The sequence below is a fragment of the Hemiscyllium ocellatum genome, chromosome 10 (genome assembly GCF_020745735.1).
Source record: "Hemiscyllium ocellatum isolate sHemOce1 chromosome 10, sHemOce1.pat.X.cur, whole genome shotgun sequence".
NCBI lineage: Eukaryota > Metazoa > Chordata > Chondrichthyes > Orectolobiformes > Hemiscylliidae > Hemiscyllium > Hemiscyllium ocellatum.
The window spans coordinates 61,330,413-61,353,669 of NC_083410.1; the positions used below are offsets into that span (position 1 = coordinate 61,330,413).

At 39.0% G+C, this 23,257-nt stretch overlaps 1 protein-coding gene across 1 annotated transcript in view; it reads right to left on the bottom strand.

Moving 5' to 3' along the window:
- Nucleotides 1-23,257, bottom strand: part of fancl (FA complementation group L) — an 87,361-nt gene that overhangs the window by 23,379 nt on the left and 40,725 nt on the right. Inside the window, exons 7-8 of the mRNA XM_060831534.1 lie at nt 15,798-15,894; nt 9,089-9,157 (exon numbers count right to left, since the gene is read on the bottom strand). Of these exons, the coding sequence (XP_060687517.1) occupies nt 9,089-9,157; nt 15,798-15,894 (166 nt within the window). The remainder of the gene's footprint in view (nt 1-9,088; nt 9,158-15,797; nt 15,895-23,257) is intronic.

The following is a 23,257-nucleotide window of genomic DNA, read 5'->3' on the forward strand; positions in this document are numbered from 1 at the left end:
AATACAGATGGATAAAGTGATTAAGGCGGCATATTTATTAGCTGAGGCATAGAATTTATGCTGGAGCTGTATAAAACATTAGTTAGGCCACACCTTGATTATTGTGTGTAGTTCTGGAATGCATTATTATAAAGTAAGGTAAAGGTACCATAATCTGACCAGATCATGGGGCTGCTCTCTAAGTAAAGAGAGAGATGACTGGTGATGGCTTAACCTGAGAGTCATCACACCTCAAGTGAGGAGAGAGATTGAAAAGGAGAATCCTTTTTGGTAACCATGTCTATGCAGACTAACATAATTAAAAGCGAAACTGGTATAAATGGTATCTGTTCAGTACATTGCTGCAGAGGCAGTAGGATGCACAGAAATGTTCCAGACATGCATTATTGGGAAAAGAATATTCTCCAAGTAGCCTTTCTTACTCCTTCCTATGGACTTGATGACTTCACGCACACAATTCTGCCCCGTAATAGAGATTACTATTCACGTGGGAAGCATTTGTTGCAATGTTATGTAAATTCTTCTATCATGTTGGCTATTTGGATTTTCTACTCCTCCTTAAATCGAACAGTGGAGAAGTCTTTGATTTAAATTTTCTGATTTCCATTTATGCAATTGTATATGCAATACCCAGACTGAAAATACAAGATTCCTGACAAAGAACAACTTAGAATTTTATCTTTGATCGCACCTGGTCATGTTTTAATAATTTGGGCAGAATTCAGCAAATGCACTCATAAATTGAAGGCGATATCACAGTTTCAGTCAAAACACATACATCATATAAACTTAGACATTTAAACAAAATGTACAATTCAACTTTTTGCAGTTCTTTTTCACCCATGCTACACGTTGAAACCAATGACATGACAAAGGAAGATACTCGAATTTACTACACACTTAATGTGAAGCTATAGACATAGACACCTGAAGGGCAGGATCTTTCCCTAAATGCCTACTGTATTTATCAACCTCAAAGCAGACTTCACAAATTAAGTAAAATGTTTGCCCCATCTCTGCTCATTTGAAAGAAAATCAAATATTTTCATTCATCTACATCCAATGTCTCCATCTCAGTTGCATTTTCTTATGCTCAAGTTGTGAATCACATAAATGATTGACAACTGATTGTGTCTGGCTCAAAGCCACTAACCCTTGTCAGCATGACAGACTGCAGATCTACGTTCTTTACTTATCCATTCTGCTGCAGGCACACGCTTTTGCTTTAATGTAAACTATCCTGAAAGGTTTAGTCTGCCTCAGCAATTTTTACTGAAAGTTTATTTATGGTTGTATTACAGTAAAGTGGCTCCATCTGCTGTGGAAATCCAAAGCAAATAGTTCAACATCCCCCCACCCCTTTAGCTTGCAGTGCGTAACTGGGCCAAGTAGCATCAAAACTTACAAAATGTATGATCCTCTGTGAATTTAACATTGGCTCATTCATAATTTGTAAGGATTTTCTTTCTTCTTTCACTTTAAAAACAAAAAGCTTATCGGAACTTAAACTTTCACAGTAACCTTGCCAATCATTCCAGCAGTTTAGATCATTAATACCTTAATTTAAAAGTACTGTCTGCTACCACTTGGCTTAAGCATAGTTTATTTGCACACTCTTTATAAAATCAAATTCCTCGCACATTACAGGCAGATAACTAATTGAGTTCTGCAGTATTTACATTATCCACATTCCATTTCAACTTCAGTGTGATTTTTTTCAGATATAAATTTCCAAGCAATCACTTTCATTTTCAACTTCAAGGCCTTGAGGCAGTCAGGTGCTTGACAGCTCATCAAACATACTTTCGTTTCCACAAATAAAGCATTTATGCTACATATGTTTAAATTCATTTAAAACAAAACTTCTGTCCTTTTATAATCACAAGTCTGAAGTTAGTTTGCGTATAAAAATGGTTGTAATACTTATGACGGGTTAACTAAAATCAATATTTCTATGGTTATCTTTGTGGTGCAGACCATGGACTGTTAATTTAATACACAATTCAACCATTACATTTTCTAAATCACACCGACAGAACATCACTAAAATAGGTGACTATATGAGTAAGAGAATTAACAACACAAAAATCTGCTTGAGTCAAAAGTCAGACTTCACTACTTTGAATGCCTTTAGCTTGGAGTCTGTTTTTTGAACATGAAGCCATGCTTTATATATTCAAAAGCACAATAAGGAAAGGTGCATTATTGTCTTGATCTCCAGGAAAGCTAATTCATTTCTTAAATAAAAGAGACCTCAGAATGTTAACAAGGTTGTAATCAAAGATTAGTCTGTATGAAATTAACCCTTTACCTTTAGGTGGCTTTCCATGAGGAAGTCAGAGGCTTCAATTAATATTTTTACTTTTGTTGCAGTTAAGAGCAAGAGGTTAACAGCCCTGTCACTAGATAAAGCTGTCCAGTGAGATAACAGTTACATATGGGCATAGGCCACTTTGCCCTTGATGCTCATTCCTCACTAGTCAAGATGTGCCATCTCAGCTTCAAACCACTGGCTTTATCTGATCATGCTGTGAAACACCTGCACTGGCGATCAGGCTTTGGCTTGATGTGCAAAGATCTGCCATCATCTGCTTGACATTGCACAAGTTATAATTATTCATCTGAATGAATATGTCAGAGCAGCAGCAGCAACCCTCTCATCACAGCAGCAGAAAAATACATCAAAACATTATCATCCCAGCAGGAAGACAGGGACCATAAGGAAAATTATGCATTTCAATATGGATGCCATGTAAAAATGTCAAGCTGTAACTCTAGCCGTGAAAAGAAAATCATACGCCTTAATTAAAAATATATTCAAATACTACTGCCTAATACTTGGTAACAAATACATAGATCAAATCTTTACAAAATAAACAAATGTAGCAAATGGTTACAAAATACATGTATTTTATTACAATATTCATGTACACGGTTTCAATATTTTGTATAATTCATATACCTTCCGGTTACAGATTTGGGCAGGTATTTATTTTGAAACAAATAAAGGCAAAAAGGGATATAAAGATAAAATACTGGTTAATATAATTTACTTCAGATTCAAATTATTTTGTGCTGAATGTAATTGCATAACAAAGTTTATCATCATGTCCATGAAATGCCTTGTGACTCACTTGTTTGCATTTATGCAATTATTGAAAATTAGAGGATCTCCATATTTGACATTTTCTTTTTTGGTATCCTTGCTTTTCATGTTCTAGCTTTGATTACATGGTAATTTTTTTAAAGTTTTAGTTTTTCGGCCACCATTCTGAACATTCTTATGCTTTTCCTACATTCTACCATTTCTGACTTGTGTCCATTTAATAGAAAGTCCCACATGAACAGTCTTTATTTTAGTTTTGCCACTTATGGAACACTGTGCGTTCTATAGTTTAAAATGTCCTACACATATTGATGTTCACAGTATGCTCCCAACAAGTCCCCATTCTAGGATTTTGAGCACAAACTCTAAGCTTACTCTTCAAGTTGTGGTACAATTTTCAGTTGTGATGTTAAACACAAAGGCCTTATTAGTACTCTCAAGCACATATCAAAATTTACCATTGAGGTATTTTGAAACAAAATATACAAGTGCTTGGTATCCTAGGGGCATAGTAGCTAGCACTGAGGCCTTGCAGCTCCAGGGACCCAGGCTCCATTCTGGGCTTGATTCCAACCTTGGACGACCTTATGTGGAGTTTGCACATTCTCCCTGTGGATTTCCTCCAGGTGTTCCGGTTTCCTTCCATAGTCCAAAGATTAGGCAATAGAATTGCTACAGTGTAGAAAGAGGCCACTGGTCAATCCATTCTGCATCCCACCAAGACTCAGGCTCCTGACCTATCCCCGTAACCCAGCATTAAAATTATGGCCAATCCAGCTAATCTCAGCTCATCTTTGGACTGTGGGAGGAAACCAGAGGAAGGAAATCTACCCAGACATATTGAAAAAGAGCAAACCCCACACGGTTACCAAGGCTGGAATCGAATCAGAGTTGCTGGTAGTGTGAGACAGCAGTGGCAATTGATGAGCCACCTGGTGCCCTTTGAGGATTGGTCATGATAAACAGGCTCATTGGCTTCTTTCTGTAATCTTGGGATTCTATGATCCAGTTGCATAAATGACTGAGCAACCCTCTTTAGGACATTCTGTTCTCATACTGAAGAGGTGGAGGAGGCAGCTAGAAACTTTCCGAAGAAAGTGTACCCTGTACAAAACTCCTTCACTGTTCCATCACTGCAAGCAAAGATTTTCTAAGAGGAGTGGCGTCGATGTTGTACCTTGACAGTCCTCGGGTCACAATGGCCATTTGCCTTTTGCAGTTACTAGGACTTTAGATTGCCAACAAATGTTTTCACATTCCAGTTTCTGAAGTTTAGCTTGTTCTTTTGACTGGAGAGATCATAATCCTGGTGACTGTAGCATCCCTGGGGAGGGAGGTACAGATTGTTATAAACACAAATCTTTCACCAGAAGCAGCAGCTGAAGACCACATTAAGGTCCCTAGAGGTCTGGGCAATATTACCCAGAGAAAACTGGATATTGCTACCTTGAAGGCTCTGGGGCCACGGGATGAGTTCCAGGGCCAGCTGCACAATAGACTTGACCAAGTCCCCATCCCTGATATAACCTTAATCTAGGCATACTGAGATCAACTGAAGCCTGCCGTCCTTGGTACCTACATAGAGACTATTAGATTTGCTCTGTAATAGAACCAGAACTGATTTGACACTAATGACACCCAGATCTATGCTCTCAAGTGGAAGCAATGCGACTCTGTCATCTGGCAAAGCCACCGATATTCCCAGCAAATGACAGCAACATAGCACCAGCCAAAGGCTGATATCTAGCAATGTACTGATGTGAAGCACAATTACTGAGTGGAGAAGACATAGGAGATTCAAGCTTATGCTGACCAGTATGGCGTGCACAAGCTTTTTAGACTACCAAGGCAAGACGCATATTCGACTAGAGAAAATCTTCTCCAATCACAGGATGACTCCAGCTCCTCAAGGACAACAAAACCATCCTTCAGCATTGGAGGGTGGTCTTCAAACTCTTCCTCAACCAAGAGTGCAGAGTATTCACAAAGAAGATCCACAAAGTCATCCCACAGCACATTGCGGAAAATTCCTAGAGAGATCCATCAATGAAATCATCTAACAGATGAAAACCGACAAAGTGTGAGATCCAGGTGGTATATACACATGGAGGTCTACCATTTTGCCAGTCAGTTCATATTATGAATCCCGCAGCTTACTCTCCATCTCTGGGATAAAGAGGACATCCCCAGAAACGTCAAGAACATAGCCATTGTCACAATCTACTTGTGGGGTTAAAGGGGATTGTGAAAACTACAGGGGCATTTCTCTCCTCTCTATCAAAAACAAGATCCTGGCCTGAATTCTTTGTCCAGTCTCTGAGAAATTCCTCTAGAAACCCACAATGGTTGCTGATCATCCGAAGGTACTCCAGACATGGTCTTTGTGACTAGAAGATACAGGAAAATTGTTAGTGCAAAACCAAGAATGGTCCCTCACCTTCGTTAACCTGACCAAGGCATTTAAGTCTCTCAATCGCAAAAGCCTATGGAAAATCCTGTGGAGAGTCGTCCAGTTTATTGGTTGCTGATTGACGGTCTTCACCACCTTGAGACTTCTGCAGGATAATGAGTGCCACTGTCCTAAGCAGATGATCTGAAATTGATTTACATCAAAGTTGGAAAATGTGGTGCTGGAAAAACACAGCAGGCCAGGCAGCATTCGAGGAGCAGGAGAATCCTGCTCCTCAGATGCTGCCTGGCCTGCTGTGTTTTTCCAGCACCGCATTTTTCAACTCTGGTACTCCAGCATCTGCAGTCCTCACTTTCTCCTAGTTGACCTTTTACATCAAGACTGGTGTTGAACAAAGTTGTATGATCACTCTTACTTTGTTCACCATTCACGTTGTCCAACCTGACATATCACCACTGTCAAAATTCAATATCTTCTAGACAGGAAAGTTTTCAAATGAAAACTACTTTGACTTCCCTGACCTTCAGTTTTTGGATGGCTGCTGTATGATGGCTCACTCTGCACAGTAAAAGCAAAGGCTGCTTTACCTTTTCATTACCTTGAATAAAATTCTAGGCCCGTTCTTAAACAGTCGCCAAGACAAACGTTCTTGTGGCCAGTTTAGCATCCCTGATCCACATACATTGACAGGGTGCCTCTAGAATACATGTAATACTTCCCATAGCTCTGTAGCCACATCTCCCAAATCAATGAAAAAGTCCAGCACTGAATCAACTGTGCCAGTGCTGTTTTCTTCAAGATGGAATGCATTTTTGACATCAGGGATCAGTGAAAATGAACAAAGGTCGTGCTGTGAAGATTGTTGCCTATACTGCAGTGAATCCTGGTCCATCTATCAACAATACATTACGAATTTTGAGAGATTCCATCAATAGTCCCCACAGTGATCAAATGGTTTGATTGGCGAAACAACATGAAGCTTTTTCTACCAATATCAATGCCCTGCTCCAGAAGAACCAACCTCAATCTATAGGCCAATGTGTTCCAATATCCAAAACCCACCTCATGCAGCAAGTTTGCTTCTGCCAGTTGTCCATTGATCAACACTCAATGGGTGGCCAAAGGAAAAAAGGTATAAGAATACATTCAAGGTCACCCTAAATGATGGAGGCAATGATATCACTAAGTGGGAGGAGAAAGCTGTCAACTGCTCAGACATGGTACCTCCTAATCTATTAGGACATCAGCCACATAGAAGCTCAGCAATTCAATCGCGATGTAGAATGATGGCAGAGGAAGGAGAAAGTAGTAAATCCAGGGCTGTGAATTACCATCTCAATCTTCGATTATTAGACGAGTTTCAAATAATTAATGTGATGGTTTCTCAACTTCCCTAGCGGGAAAATTCACAAATAAATACTGCTAATCCTGAAAAATGCAGAATTTATCAAACCATCTGGCTAACAGATCCTGGCATCTTCAAAAATGTTATAGTTCAATCAAGTGCTGAAACATGAAAAGGGCTGCAAATTGGCAAAGTAGCATTGAATGAAGCGAAAATCCACGACCCTTTATGCAGCAATCCAAGGGAGATCAGGGATCATGGGTTGCAGTCAGGGGTCAAGGAAGGAGTCGGGATCGGTGCACATAATTGGAAAATCAGCAGAAAAAAAAGTTACCCAGGAGATACATTACAATTGATCTGTCTAATTTCTCCTTCATAATCATCCAGGTAAGTATACTGAAACTAATCTGAAGTGTCTGATTTTTAACTCAAGAGTCAGAGACTTTTTAGGAGGATCCCAAAGTGCAGAGTAATGGCCCATTGGAAATTTAAGATTTCTCAATTAATTCCCACAAAATCAGTGCATTAGGCGACCCGGACACCTGAAGATCTGGACCATGACTTTTGATGAGTCACAAAAATCAATCTGACATATACATTTGGATGGCATTGAAGGCAGGGCTAGCTTGCTAAACAAGCTCAACAGCAGGTTTGCTGCATATTTCAGGAAAACATTTTTTTTTCAAAACTGCAACTATTAGGTTTATTGAAACAAAACTAAAAGGACAGACAAGGTAGAGTTTTTTTTTCCTAGCTGCACAAATCTGCAGACCGAATGTCTGACGCTAAGCCAAACTATTCAAGTGCTTAGGCAGTCGAGACTGAAAATAGCACAAAATAAATAAGTTTCCTTCAACAAGTATTTGTCGCTAAGTTCTAAAAGGATCAGTGAACAAAAATAATTCCCCTCTTCCGAGGGGATGAACAGTTTTCTGCCAACGTTAAACTGAGGAATATTGTCTTTTAAATCGAAGGAAATTATTCGTAGCTTCACTTGCTACACCAAATTGAATCTGGTTTATACATAACTGGATAATGGAACTGGCATTTGTTCAGATAAAAGAACTAGAATATCATCATATCTTGCTAGATATCCAACTAATAAAAATTTTATTCAATGGCCTTTTTGTCTATTTGAGGCCAACAACTGTAATCGTTTTGGAGTTCGTAAAATACAATGATTTTTCTCCTCTTTATTTCTTCATGGAATCATTCCTGGGCCCTGGGCCCAATCATAGAATCACAGAGTTGTAACAGCATGGAAACAAATCCTTAAGTCCAACTAGTCCACACTGAGTGTTTCTAAACTAAATTAATCCCACTTACTTGCAAATGGCCCAAATCCCTCCAAACCTTTCCTATTCACATAATTATCCAAATATATTTTAAGTGTTATAATTGTAACTCCATCCACCATTTCCTCTGGCAGTTGCCCCTCATACTCTTAAAACTTTCATCTTAAAAATATGCCCCCTACGTTTGAACTCACTGAGCCTGGGGGAAAACCTCCTGCTATTCACCTTATCCATGCCCCTCATTATTTTATGAACCTATATAAGTCATCCCTCAGCCTCCTGCTTCAGTGAAAGAAGTCCCAGCCTATTTTTATACCTCAAACCATCCATTCCTGGCAACATCCTGATGAATCTTTTTTGAACTCTCTCCAGTTTAATAATATCCGTCCTATAGCAGTGCAACCAGAACTGCACAAGAGGCCTCACCAATGTCCTATACAACCTCACATAACATCCTAACTCCAATAAGAGATTTTCATTCACATTATCAAACACTTATATTTTTTGATTAAGGAGGCTTTAACACAGCTCAGTCCACAAAGTCCACCCATATGCCTTTGCATATGCCGTTGGTTAAGGATCAAATTCTTTGTCTGTCTTCTTCCAGTCTATGAGCCAATTGTAACAAAGTTACCAGCATCTTGCCTAAGATCAGATAACAATATAGATCAAGAATCCTTTTAAGCTGATTAGTTCAGCTTGTAGCTGAATAAACCCAGCAAACCATAAGGGAGGTTCAAACAACTGACTTTGAAATATTTTCACAAGATTGTTCTTCCAAACAAGATGCCTGTTTATCAGTAGATTCAGCTACACATTTATATTATTCATATAATTTATAAAGACTGAATATTCCCTTGACAACACCACTATGGTACTCAAAAACAAAACAAAGAATAGTTAAGAAAACATTTACAGAATTTGACTTGTACCTGCTGTGTCCAAGAAATCACAAATGGAACAGGAAAATCTGTGGAACAATCAGGTGGTTCAGCTGGGTACTGAAGATAAACAAAAAGATATCAAGTAAGGAATAAGTTGCTGTTGTCTGTAAAAGTGTCACAAACCTAAACAATCAAATCTCTGAACTCTTGACTTCAATGCAAGTCATTTGTTTGTGGAAGATCTTTTAAAAAGATGTAATTTTATAGAGAATAAACAGAGTTAACATTGAGTATGTAACCCTTTTGTCAAAACTGGGTCACTGGACTGAAAACATTACCTCTATTTTTCTCTCCACAGATGCTGAGTTTTTGTTTCAGATCTCCAGCATTCTGTTTTTGTTTCAGATCTCCAGCATTGACAGTTCTTTTTCAATACTGCATTTTCAAACTCATTTATTTGAATTTTTTTTTCAACCAATGCACGTCTAAAGTTGTACTTCCATTTTAGTTTGGTTAGATATCACACCTCTTTCTCTTGCACCTCCACCTAAAGTCAGTGATTGATAAATAAAATACAACTTGTTAAATTTCTTAAAAAATTTAAAGATGATGAACACCGGATTCCTTAAATTATGTATTATAACAATGACAAAACAAAGTTTATATAATAACTCTTCAGAGGCTGGCATCCCATCAGCAATTACTCTTTATTTACAAATGCATAGCTTTTGATAATCAGTGTCTCTCATGGAGTCAGGTACTCAGGAGCTCAATATTCATGACATTCATCTTTTTTTTATGTCAGCCAGGTCTACTTGATTGGAACAGATTAACAGGCCCTCATATTCAATGAGGTCTAGATGACTGACCTTGCTACAATCACTGAAGTTTTAAACATAAGTAAGTGAGCTAAGAATCCAGAAACCTCAATGGTTATACCTGATCCATGAAGAATAAAAACAAATCCCATTTGATTCTTAGCTTGTGGTGAGTTAAGAAATTTAAACCAAGGGATACAAAGGCAAATAGTCAAGCACCTTTGCAGGTGAAAAAAGGTCAAGACTCCTCATACTAATCACTTTAATAATTTGTTCAGGGAAAAATCAATTTTAATGAATAGGTCAGGACAGAACTGTTGAACTTCCCTGAAAGTCATTCACACTTGAACCACTTTTAAAGTTACCAAGTAAGAATTACCAGAAATTTCAGCTTTCTCCATTTTCATGGCACTTATCTGGAATACACCCTCTTCAAAAGCAGTCAAAACTATGTCCAATACTTACAATAAAAGTTTTTTGCTCTTAAATAAAGAAATAGACAAAGATCTAGTCGAGTGTCACATAAAAAAAACTCTGCTGATTACGGTTAGAAAAAAAAACTCAATAAAAAGGCTGGATTTCATCATTAAAAACAAAAAGTGCTGGAGATCACAGCTGGTCACGCAGCACCCATGGAGAGAAAGCAAGCTAATGTTTCGACTCTCGATGATTCTTCAGAGCTGACATGAAGTGTGGAGGGGGCAGAATTTAGGCATAGTTCTGATCTATGGAGTGGAGTGTGTGTGGGGCTGATGGACTGTAAAGTGCTGAGGGAGAAAAGATGTTGACAGTTCAGGTTAAATGATCGGAACGTGAGAATGGCAAAACAAATGGCGTGTCTCATTGCCAGACGGGAATGAGCAGACAGTCCTACTGGAGTTGGGACAGGGGAGAGAGGACATGGTGGCAGAGAATGCATCGAGGTAAAGCTCAAAGAAAAGGAAGGAATGGGTGTGCGTTCACAATCTGATGGTGTTGAACTCATTATTGAGCCCAGAAGGTTGTAAATGCCTGGTCTGAAGAGGAGATGTCACCCCTCCAGTTTTCGCTGTGATTCGCTGGAACATTGCAATATGCCAAGGACAGGAATTTCATCATTGCTGTTTGTGACTGTGGCATACAAAAAGCACAAGAGTAATACTAAATCAGGTATTGCTAGTCTCAACCAACCAAAAGTTGAAACTTGATACTGTTAAGTATGTACAGTAGTACTTCACAGACTTTTTCCTAATGTGAACCCAATTTAATGCCTTAGACTCCACGTGATCAGGGCAGGAAAGTTGTGTAGGGAATGGGTGGTTTCAGACTGCAGTCACTGAGCAGAGACAGGACAGCTTCAGTCCTTCATCAACTAGAACAATGTATAGTTGGCTTATGGTGGGGATAGATGTGGGTAACAGTAGTTGTGTGCAGGAGTATATGAAGAAAAGGTAGAGTTTCTCCAAAAAAGATGAAAGCCTACCTTTCCCTAGGCTTTTTTTTTGCAGTAGCAATTAGGCCTCATTAAGCCTCCAATGTCCACTAAAGTTGCAACTATTTCTGAAGGCCTCATTGATGAAGTTATCGCAGACTCCAAGATTGAGGCTTCAACTTTCCCTCACACAGTTTGGGAAGCCTTATTCTACACCAGCAGGTCTCAAAAATGCAGCAAATTCACTATTGCATAAAGAATGGGTTTATTTTTTGAAATTCACCAGCAAATATTCAAGAAAGAGGTGTGATCTGAAATAATAGGACATCTTTGTAAAACTTAACTAGAATTAAAAAGTGTCAGATAATTTCAAAATGTAAAACTACTGGTATTAAGTTTCTGAGCTAACCTTCCTCCCTTCTTTTCTGAAACTATTGATTCCTCACTAAGGGATATGCATATAAACACTTTTGTCCTTTCTGCACTCAGTCGAAATAGTCCTCCACACATGTTCATGTGGGGAAGATCAGAACTATGCCTAACAAAACCAAAGAAGAGACAGGTAAAGATATTTTTTTCCCAGTTACACTGGGAAACATATATTGAACATATATGACATAAATGGTAGGATAGTGAAGAGTTTCAAGTTTGAGGCCCATTGCAACTTAAAACCAAAGGAGTTTTCCTTGTCAAGCACATGTCACCAATTTCTAAATGCGCCAAAATGATTTCCCCCTCCCAGGAAATGGGCATTTCTATACAGGAATTAATATTATTTTAAATGATGTTATTTTAAACCAAATAATAGATTGGCATCTTCACTCGCTATCATGTTCTTGCATGATGGGCATTGGACAGGAGCCATGAACCTTGGGACAGCAAATATCCCCTGGGACCAGGAATCAGTGGAAGTGGCTCAAGATTGGCCAAAACAGCTAGGTGACTCAAACTAAAGGCATTATGGCATTTTCCGATCCAACTGCATGCTGACAGAGTGGTATCCCTATGGTTCCAGAGCATTTCTCCATTAATATGGAGGACCCAAAAAGCCACATAGACGACTGATAGCACTTGACGCCATTCCAAAACCTGCTCACTTGGCAAAGCCGTAAGTGCTTTCCTCCTGTTTCTCTCTGGTAACAGACAAAGCTATGAAGTTGCTGCTCATGGTGTACTGAGCCTTTGATACTTCTGTACTACTGCTGTAGAGAGCAGAGTGACCACATCCTTTGTGAATCATAAATGACTCAGACAATGTTAAATACTGAAGTAGTGACAGAACATGTGCTCTGTGAAGACCATGAGTTGGTAGCACCTGTTATTTCTGCAGACAGCTTCCCTTATCAGTGGCTTGCACTCAATGTCCCTGGAATGTTACAATTCAAAAGAAGCTACAAACATAGATCCCCAACGTTGGAAGGTTCATAACTGACTGGCACAAATCTCTTCTGGCCCCTAGCAAGATGCAGCAAACAAAAATGTGATTGACTACCCTGACAGCACTGTTTTCTACAAACTTTGTAGCATGAGAAAAGTTAGTCGAAAGCACCATATTTGCAATTTGGATGGCTGAGCCTTTTGTACCTCTAGGGGAGGTTGATGTGTGGACCTCTTAGATGCATATTAAATGATATTAATTATAAAATGATGTTAGATTAACTTGTAGTGTCAAAAATTGGCAAAGTGGACATCAAACAGGTCTTAGAAGTTGCTTGAAGTCATGAGCAGTGTTCTCCACGTACTACGAGACACACATCAGCTCTCGCACTCTTATAAGCATGGAGTGCCACATGGGTACTACAAGAAGTATGCCTACCATTTGTGGTTGCTCTGGTTTCCATGGCATTGGCCCTAGAGCACTGCACCACCCAAACACCTCCGCTAACATCATTTTTTGTTCCCCAAGCATACATTTTATATCATCAAAATGTGTCGTGCATGCTTCAGATAACATTTACATTAGATCAACCTATGTGCCCTATCAAAACTCTTTATTGATCAAACCTGATTATCCCCTGCACAAATAACTACTTTATGCTCTGTTCAGAGTTAAAGCCATCAATATTTGCTACTTTGGATGAGTGCCACTGATTCTATCAACAAACACATCGACCTGGACCCAATATACCGGCCACTGCAGCGGACAGCAACTGACAACCAGAAGCGGCAGAGACAAGCCACTATAAATCCCGAAGGAAACATGACAGAAGCGCTTCACAGGAGGCTCCCAAGCACTGAGGATGTCACCTAGAAAGGGGACAAAACGTTTGCAACAAAAACTCCCAGCTCGACGAACAGATCCACAACAGCGAGCTCCCGAGCTACAAATCTTCTCCCAAATTAGATTAGATTCCCTACAGTATGGTAACAGGCCCTTCGGCCCAACAAGCCCACACCGACCCTCCGAAGAGCAACCCACCCAGACCCATTCCCCTACACGTAACACTGCGGGCAATTTAGCATGGCCAATTCACCTAACCAGCACATCTTTGGATTGTGGGAGGAAACCCATGCAGACACGGGATTACCGTGGCCCAAACATGTTCCATGGAACGTTCCAGAATCATTGACCAGGAGCTGCCGGGAAGATAAACTTCCCATTTAACTGAAAGGGGTTGCTGCCATCCGTGGTAGGACTTGGAACATATCCCCTGCAGGTACGGGGGGTACCACTATACTTAATACAGATTCTGGAAAGAAATGCATTTTAAATTATCCAAGAAGTTACTTTGTTTAAAAAAAAGTACACAACTTTAAAATGGAAAACCTGCAAATAAGTCTATTGGTGTCCCTTAAATATTTCTTAAATAATTCCAGTTCTTCAAGATGCACTGCAGCAACTCAGAGACTCCTTTGACAGCACCTTCCAATTCTGTATCTTCTGCTGCCCTTGTCCTTCTAGGTGGTAGATGTAGAGGAGCACTACCATCTAAAAATGCCATTCTGTCTTGGAACTATAATTGCTGTCCCTTTTCTGTTGTTCAGTCAAAATCCTGAACACCCTTCCTAAAAGCACTGTGGGTATTCTGGAAGCTAATTCTAAGAAACATTTGCTTACCCAAGAAGAAGACAAGACTGACTCTCTTGATACGGACCATGTCTAGCATCAAGGAACCAATGACTGGAGTCAATTGGAATCAGGAGGGGAGAGGAGGGGAAGGAATGTTATGCTGGTTGGGACCATTCCTAGCATAATGGAAGATGGCTGTGTTTGTTAGGGATGCATCAGCTCAGCACCAGCGCATTACTACTGGAGCTCCTCAAATTTTCTTAGCCCAACCATTTCAACTGCTTCATCAACGATCTTCCCTCCTTCATCAGATCAAAAAGGAGGATGTCTGCTCTTGATTGGGTAATGTTCAGAATCATTCACAACTTCTAAGATGCTGAAGTAGTCAATTTCCATTTGCAGTATGACACAGACAACATTCCGACTTGGGCCAATAAGTGTCAAGTAACATTTATACTTCACAGGTGCCAGGGAATGACCCTCTCAAAAGAACAGAGAATGTAATAATTACCATTAACATTTAATAGCACTACCATTGCTCAGTCCCAGACTAACAACATTCTGGGGTTTACCCTCAGCCAGAAATTGGAATTGACTAGCTACATACGTCAAGACAGGTCAGAGGCTAGGTACTCAATTGATTGGAACTTGCTCCTGTTCCTGAATATGCATTTGCCATCCACAAAGCACACGTCATAGAAGTGATGAAATTCTATTTACCAGGATGTGTACAATTCCAACAACACTGAAGAAACTTGACACTATCCAAGACAAAGCAGTCTGCTTGATTATCACCCTATCTGCTACTATAATATCCCGTCTGCACAGATGCACAGTGACAGCAGTATGTATTATCTACGAGATGCACTGCAGTAACTCAGATGCTCCTTTCACAGCACCTTCTCATCCTGTGCCCTCTGCCAACTAGAAGGACAAGGGCAACAGATGCACAGGAGCACCATCACCTGAAAATGCCTATTCAAGACACACACACCATCCTGTTTTGGAACTATAATTGTCTTCTTTCACAGTTCCTGGGTCAAAATCCTGGAACTCCCTTTCTAAAGCACTGTGGGTATTCTTACACCCCAATGGCTGCAGCTGTTCAAGAAGTCAGCTCTGTACCGCCTTCTCCAAGGCAGTTGGGGATAGGCCAAAAATGCTGGCCTAGATGTGGACACCCAATGAACAAATAAGAAAATCCTTATGTTTGAGATCTTTAGTTAACATCAAATATTCAAGACTGATTAATGAATTATGTTATACTGAACAGTTTCAGCTTTTGGCTAAAGTATAACTATCCTAAAATAAAATGCAATTGCAAACCTGACCATCTTATATCATAGGTTTCAAATCTCAAACTCTTAAGATGAAAGTGCATGGCCAAAAAGCAACCAGAAACAAGTTGCACAAGTAAATAAATGCAACTCATTGTATCTATATTGAGTTTTTTTAATATACAAAACTGTTCAAAAGGAATCCCACAATATATCTTTGAATCCATTACCAGTGCCTCACCTTTGATTTTAATTTAATTGTGATCATATGCTCTCGACCTGCAGAATCCTCAGCTTTCAGCTTAATGGTTCTGAACTCTGCATCCATATAAGCAAGTCTGAGAAGAAAATATATGAAAGGTTTATGAAATCAAAGTCTACTAGTGATTTGATGTGTTTGCTTTACCCCTATTAATCTGAAACTAATATCAGAAAGACAAGGTCTTGAGTGCCAAGCATTTCTCCTGTCACAGATTTACTGCTGTTAATACACCAGTCGGCTGTTTAATGTGTTCATATATCACAAAGTTATTTACAACCTGTGTCAAGGCTCACGCTGTGGTCAGTGAGCACCATGTTTCAGTTTTCCATCATGGGAACCTTTGGCACACACAGCAGGTTCTTGTCAGCCTTTACTTATGTTCACATAAAACTTCCTGTCAGGCCTTTGATCAATTTTTGCAGTTTTATACTGTGTTAGAGCAGGCGGCATTTTTAAGCCCATTAGTATTATTAGTTTTTAAATCTATTCTTTCTCATTAAATCTTTCACCTTGCAAATTATTAACAGTTGCAATGAAAACCATCGTGTATGCATTTGTAACTTATCTACCTTTCGTTTTATCAGAAATTGTGTACAATTCGGAGTAGGAAGCTCATTAATGTACTTTACTTAATTGGAGAACTATATCTGTAAACCTGCTCCAGCTGTAGACGCTCAACTGCTTAGATTGGCTTTGTTAATCAATTTCAAATGGCTCTGACAAAAGTTAGTGATTAGAGTTTAAAGAATTCAATAAAAAAAATTAAAGAATTTCATCGCCCTTACTATGAGACACAAAGTCAAACTGACCATTAACATCCTAGCTTTCTTCACATTGTGCTGGGATAGACAAGCTTGGTCAGTGTAGTAGCAAAACCACTGCAGTCTTCCCATCATTTGGTCAATGGAAAAAAAGTAAGAATTTTCAACAGTCAGACTGCTAGTCAATTTCTCTTGTATATGACACAATGACAATTACCAGCATACAAAATTCCAGAGAGATTTTAAGCAGTCATTGAAGGAAATAAGATTGAGGAAGATCAGGTTTAATCTATTCTTTACCATTCCTTTTGGAGGCACAAAAGGCAAATGAGACAAGTTCTTGATCTGGCTTCTCGATGAAACACAGCATAAATATGGTGACTGTGCGCCGAGAGGTTATAAAAGAAATCTTGATCAATGGGAAATAGATATTATTTTATTATTTTGTGGGAAGTGGCCATTGCTGGTAAGACCAGCATTGAAAAGGTAGTGATTAGCAGCCTTCTTGAACCACTGCAGTTTAGGTATACATTAAAGTGCTGTGTGGATGACTCTCAAAGTTCAGTTAACCAACTCACTTTGGGACTAACCAAAAGAAGAGATTGGTAGGTTGAGGCAAAAGTATAGGAAACCACTGAGTCCCAACCCACTATCAAGTAGTGAATGCAGTTTCTTGGCAAACAGGATAGGCAAATGCCAAAATAGCCCTTGTATCCACTAGTTCATGGAAATGACGTACCTTTTCAATGACAATGCAAATTCCTGCAGATGTCAGTGCGTTGAAATAGACTGGTAGACTAATAAAGACAATTTATTGACTACTTATGGTCAGACTTTGACAGATTTTGAAAGACTAGGGGTAGTACCATAGAAGAATACATAATAGAATTCAGCAGATTGCAGAAATTCCATTTAGAAGAATGCAGAAATCAAGATTGCAAAGACTTCACTGGAAATTCCCCAATCTCTGCTGGCCGGAGTTGTGTTTTTGCGCCAAACTAACAAGTATGGGCACTAACAAGTATGGGCAGACTTCTCAGTTTGACAGGAGTTAAATTTGTGAATAGACATACGCTGCTCGAAGAAATGCTGGATGCATTAAAAAAAATTCTGAGAAATGTGTTACTTTCCAGCAGTGTCCACAGAACAAAAAGAAAAATCTGTGAAATGACAGGAAACGGAGGATGCAATGTTAAAACTGTCTACATACAAGTCAAAGGTAGCCAAAATAAGAACTGAAACTCATGGAAAGTTAGGACAGAAATGTTATTGATAATTTGATAATTGATCATTTTGAGTAGTGAAGTGAATTTGTGATTTACAATAGGAGAATGAACCCCAGAAATGCTTAGAGTGTAGCCAATGTTTCAAGTGCAATCCAAATTATTAACGTCATGAACTGTCCCAATGGTACAACAGGGTAATCCAAACTAAGCATGAAAGGGAAGCTTCAGAGAACAATGGACATACAGATCAAAGAAAAACCATTGTAGTATTGGCAAGATTAATGTGATCCTAGTGATTAATGTCTTGGTGGCAGAGTCTTTCAATTGTGCAGTATTATACACTGGATACATGTCTACAGTGTGTCAAATAGTCTGGCTAAAATGCTACCTAGAATCTCCAAGTAATAAGGATAGAGACAAAGTTAGGGAATTTGAGAGTTCCATCAGATTTGGGGATGACAACACACTAAATCTTTGAAAATAATGGTTATTCCTTGTAAGATAGGGGAATCAATCATTTTATTAGCACTGATGTAGTGTCCAGTGAAGTACCATTGTTATTATATAGGCCACAAATGAAGCAAGCACAAATGAAGCTGGATATGGAGAATGACAAAATCATTGTTGTTTGAAGTTACAGGTAATACAATCAGGATCTCTTTAATGGAATATATCCTCTTCACTAAAGAAGTTAAGAAGTGTCATTGATATCAGGGGTAGTAAATTAGAAGATAAAAAGTGAAATGTGTTAAAATTAAGTAGACTATTTGTGAAATGAATTGGCTAAGGTGAGTTTATATATGCATACACAAATATTAACATAATTATGAATATGGCAGCAAGAAAACCATTCAACAATGGGTTATCTTGAAGGAACCATGCAGTAACAGACAAAATAGTTCATAACATTTTAGTGAATCATCCAAAATGTAAATTATCACCTGTACCAATGTGGGATGCCCGTGCTAAGAATTTCTTGAAGATGATTGGAGAAAAAAGCCCATATCAGTTAAATTTTGAAAGGAATCCTAAGGTTCTCAGTCCCCAGCTTGGGCAGGGGCTATAATTGACTCAACTTTCTCTGAGCATTTGATTGTATTGCATGCAGGCTGAAAGGCTTTCAGTAAGCTCCAGTCTTAGAAAGAATTCAGAAAGCCTTAAGACACAATGTAAGGCCATTGGAAACCAGCTTCGATCAGCAGGATATGGTTTGTAATAAGAGGCGAGGCCTAAAGACTGGAGAAGCCCAGGAAGGTTACTGTTGAAAGTGGAATAATAATGTTACAGTATAGGAATGCAACTGTTCAAATATACTCTTCAAGGTTGTTTGGTATGGATTACAACTTTGTAGATTGAAATCTCCCAAAATCTCCCAAATCCAAATGTTACACAGCAATAAGCATCAAAATGCCACAACAGACAGCGTGTCCAATGATAAACAGATCAATTCTGATGGTAAATAGGACGTTATTGGCTCCAAAGTACAACTCCAAAAGTGGGTACCGACATGCAATATTTACCAGAAGGGGCAGTACAATGGAGAAATATGAATAAATATGAGCATGGAAAATATAAAAGTTGGGTGAGAAGGAACAGGTTAGGTCTATGGATGAAGAAGTACAGAAATTAAAAAGGTAATAAAACTCAAACAGCGAATTTGTAAGCTCAAATAGTAGATCTGGAAGGAAAAATGTCTCTAGAAAAATATTATGACCATTGAAAAAAAACTTATATTAAAAGGAGGACAAAGAAAAACAGCAGCCAGATAGAGGGCACAGTATAACAAGGTTAAGAAATATAGTACAAACCAGGAACGCCATCAGGAGCAGAAGCTCATGTGGTTCGGGAACGATCCAGAAGTCAAGTCAATACATGATGTCAAACAACAAGAATTACAAAGTTGAAGAGAATTTAGGGTAATAACACTAACAAATAAGGAACAACCAGCTCTATCACTTAGATGTATATGCACAACAAAAGTGTCCCCTGATGGAACATACAAAGTTAATGCAAGTCTAGTGGCACAAGATTTTAAAGAAAACTGGGGACCTCGATATCAGTAAATTCACTATCAATTTTGAAAATTTTCTTGGCTTTGTTAGCAATAAATGCCTGGGAGTGTAAATCAATTGATATTATAGCTGCAGTTCAGCAGAGAGCTCAGCTCAAGAGGGAAGAGTTTCTTCATCCTCCAAGAGGCATCAGATGCAATGGGACAATCTGGGTTTTAAATACATATGGATATGGCCTAAATGATGCCTGTAGATTTTGGTATTCCTCAGGAAGATCTGTATTAGTAAAATTGTGTTGTTTTCAGTTAAACTTCCATGTCTTATTGATACTAAGGGTTAGTTTTCAAGCATCTTTAACATACACACGGATAATTTTTTTTAAGAGCAGTAAATTTGAAAACATTGTCAAAAATGGGCTTAAAGCAGAATTCAAAATTGGAATTCAGTATTCTAAGGCTTTTAAGCTTTGAAATCAGTTAGCATGAATTGAATATCACTCTGTATAGCATTCTTATTTGAAAAATGTTAACTCCATTGTTATTAGTCAAAGTAGGACGTCACAAAAACATGCAGCAGCATTCAAAACTAAAATAAAGGAATTACAATTAGACAGCTGAATTAGTTGGGCACTCAAGCAAGATGCCAGTTCTGAAGAATTAGAGTTGAGTACAACAAGACGACCCAAGATGGAAGATATTATTTGGTGAACAAAATACTAAGAAAATTTAAAATAGAACATAAATGGTGTTATCATGTTTCCGGCATTGGGAGATACCGCAAACATAAAACTTGTTGGCTTTAGTGATGCCTCTTAGGTAAATCTGTGATGGATTCTCCTGTACAGGCAAATCTCTGACTTTTCTTAAGGGAAAAAGGTGGTAAATTTGAATCTTTGGCTTGGGAGGCAAGAAGGATCAGCAGAGTAGTAAAAAATGCCTTAATAGGAGAAACTCCCATTCTTGATGAGGCTTCTTTCTTGATGAAACTACTGGATGAAATTTCAAAAAAAAAAGGTTTCAGCATCAATACCCATTGAGTGCTACACTAATAAATCACTATGAGATAATGTATACTCAACAAAATGTATGAATGGAAAAAGGCGGAGGTCAATGCTGCAGTTTTAAAATAGATATTGAAAAATGGATAAATTTCCAAACTGAAATCGGTGGATAGCAGTGTCCAGCTATGTGATTGGATTAGATTAGTTTCCCTAGAATATGGAAACAGGCTCTTCAGCCCAACAAGTTCACACCAACCCTCTGAAGAACAGCCCACCCAGACCCATTCCTTTTACTCTATATTTACCCCTGACTAATACACCTAGCATGGCAATTTAGCATGGCCAATTCAACTGACCTACACATCTTTGGATTGTGGAAGGAAACTGGAGCACCCAGTGGAAACCCACGCAGACACTGGGAGAATATACAAACTCCACAAAGACGGTTGGCCAAGGGGGGAAATCGACTCCTGATCTCTGGTGCTGTGAGGCAACAGTGCTAACTGCTGAGCCACTGTGCCACCCATAATTTGTTTTACAAAGAAAGGGTCAAGCTCAAAGAAACAGTTGGATGTACTGGAGATAGGATGACTGGAACTTTAATTCAAAGAAAGAAAACAGGAGCATTTGTTTTTAGACAATATCGACAAACATAATGAAAAAGAACTGTTACCATCTAACCCATGGTTAGAAGAGATACATGAGAACCAACAGAACAGGGGATAGGTGCTGGATATATTAAAGGGAGTTTAATTAGGTATGAACTTGTATCAATTTGGAGAATTTATAATCAATGGAGTTAGAATTTACATAGTATGGTTAACTTGGGCTCTGTTCAGAAACAGTTACCATCTCGTGTATAACAATCAAAAAGCATTTTTTTAAGACAGAAAGTATGGTGAAAATTTAGAACTCTCACCACTGAAGTTGGGATTAAGACAAATATAGACTCATTTGAATCCGTACAAGAAAATTTAGATGCACTCCATCATACTGAAAGGTGATATTTCTTCTTCTCAACATCCTCATCTTCCACCTTGGAAAACTATTGCAGCTCTCCCAGCTCTTCAATTTTCATCAGCTTTCCTCCTTGTCTGTTCTAGTTGTACTGAGCTCAGCATGCAAGGATTATGTGATTACATGGGAGTAACACCACATTCAAGTTCTCCTCCAAGCCACTCACCATCCAGACTTGGAAATATATCACCGTTTCTTCACTGTCACTTGGTCAATATCCTGGAATTCTCTCTCGAATTGCATTGTGGGTGAAGCCACAGAAGGTAGACTGCAGCAGTTCAAAAAGGCAGCTCACCACCAAGTAGGGATAGGCAACAAACGCTGGTCAACCAGTGATGCCCATATCCCACAAACATATTTTTTTTAAAAATCCACTCAGAGTATAATGCAAGAATACCCCAGAGCATTGAAAACTCGCTTTGAGGCAGTGTATTACAACAGACCAGATAGGAAAATGCATCACATTTGGTCTTGGTCAGGGTGTTGTGTAATATAGATATTGGTCACAGGAGTTGAAGGTAGCTCCTGTATACCAGAACCATCCTGGCAAGGTATCTGGTCCTTGGCATGAAGCAGGAACCCAACAGTTAAAAGGATATAGACATCATGGCAGTTTCCAAAGTTTCTGGCAAAGGTATCCAAGATGTGAAAGTAATGAGGATAGATGCTTTGGATGCCAATTGAAAAATGTTTCCATTTGGGCAATGAAGAAATTACTGCCTTATTTAGATTAGATTCTCTACAGTATGGAATCAGGCACTTCAGCCTAACAAGTCCACACCGCCCCTCTGAACAGTACCATCCAGACCCATTCCCCTACATTTACCCCTGACTAATGTACCTACCAGTATGGGCAATTGAGCATGGCCAATTCACCTTACCTACATATCTTTGGATTGTGGGAGGAAACCCACGCAGACACAGGGAGAATGTGCAAACTCCACACAGACCTCTGTCAGAGCTGGAACCGAACCCAGGTCTCTGATGCTTTGAGGCAGCAGTGCTAGCCTCTGAGCCACCGTGCCACCCACAACATGATATGGTTCTCAGTGTAAAGTCTATAGTGCCCTGCATGGGCAAGCCAGCAATGTTAGCAAAGACTACAGCGCAGGGTGTCACAATGACCTCATCACAGGGAAACAAGATGAAGCCATTTGATTTTGCACAAATTGTGTTCGTGGGTTGAGACTTGAAAAGATCCCACACAGTGGATCCTTGGAAGCAGTCCATCACAATAAATTTAATAACAAACACAGAACATTGGAGAGAATCAGCATATATGACAGTATCTGTGGAGAGAAATAGAGTTAATGTTCAAACATCCAGAATCACAATGTTGCAGACTGGGTGAGTTCTGAAGAATCATCACAGACTTGAAATATTAACTTTGTTTCTCTCTTCACAGTTGCTGCTTGATTTGCTG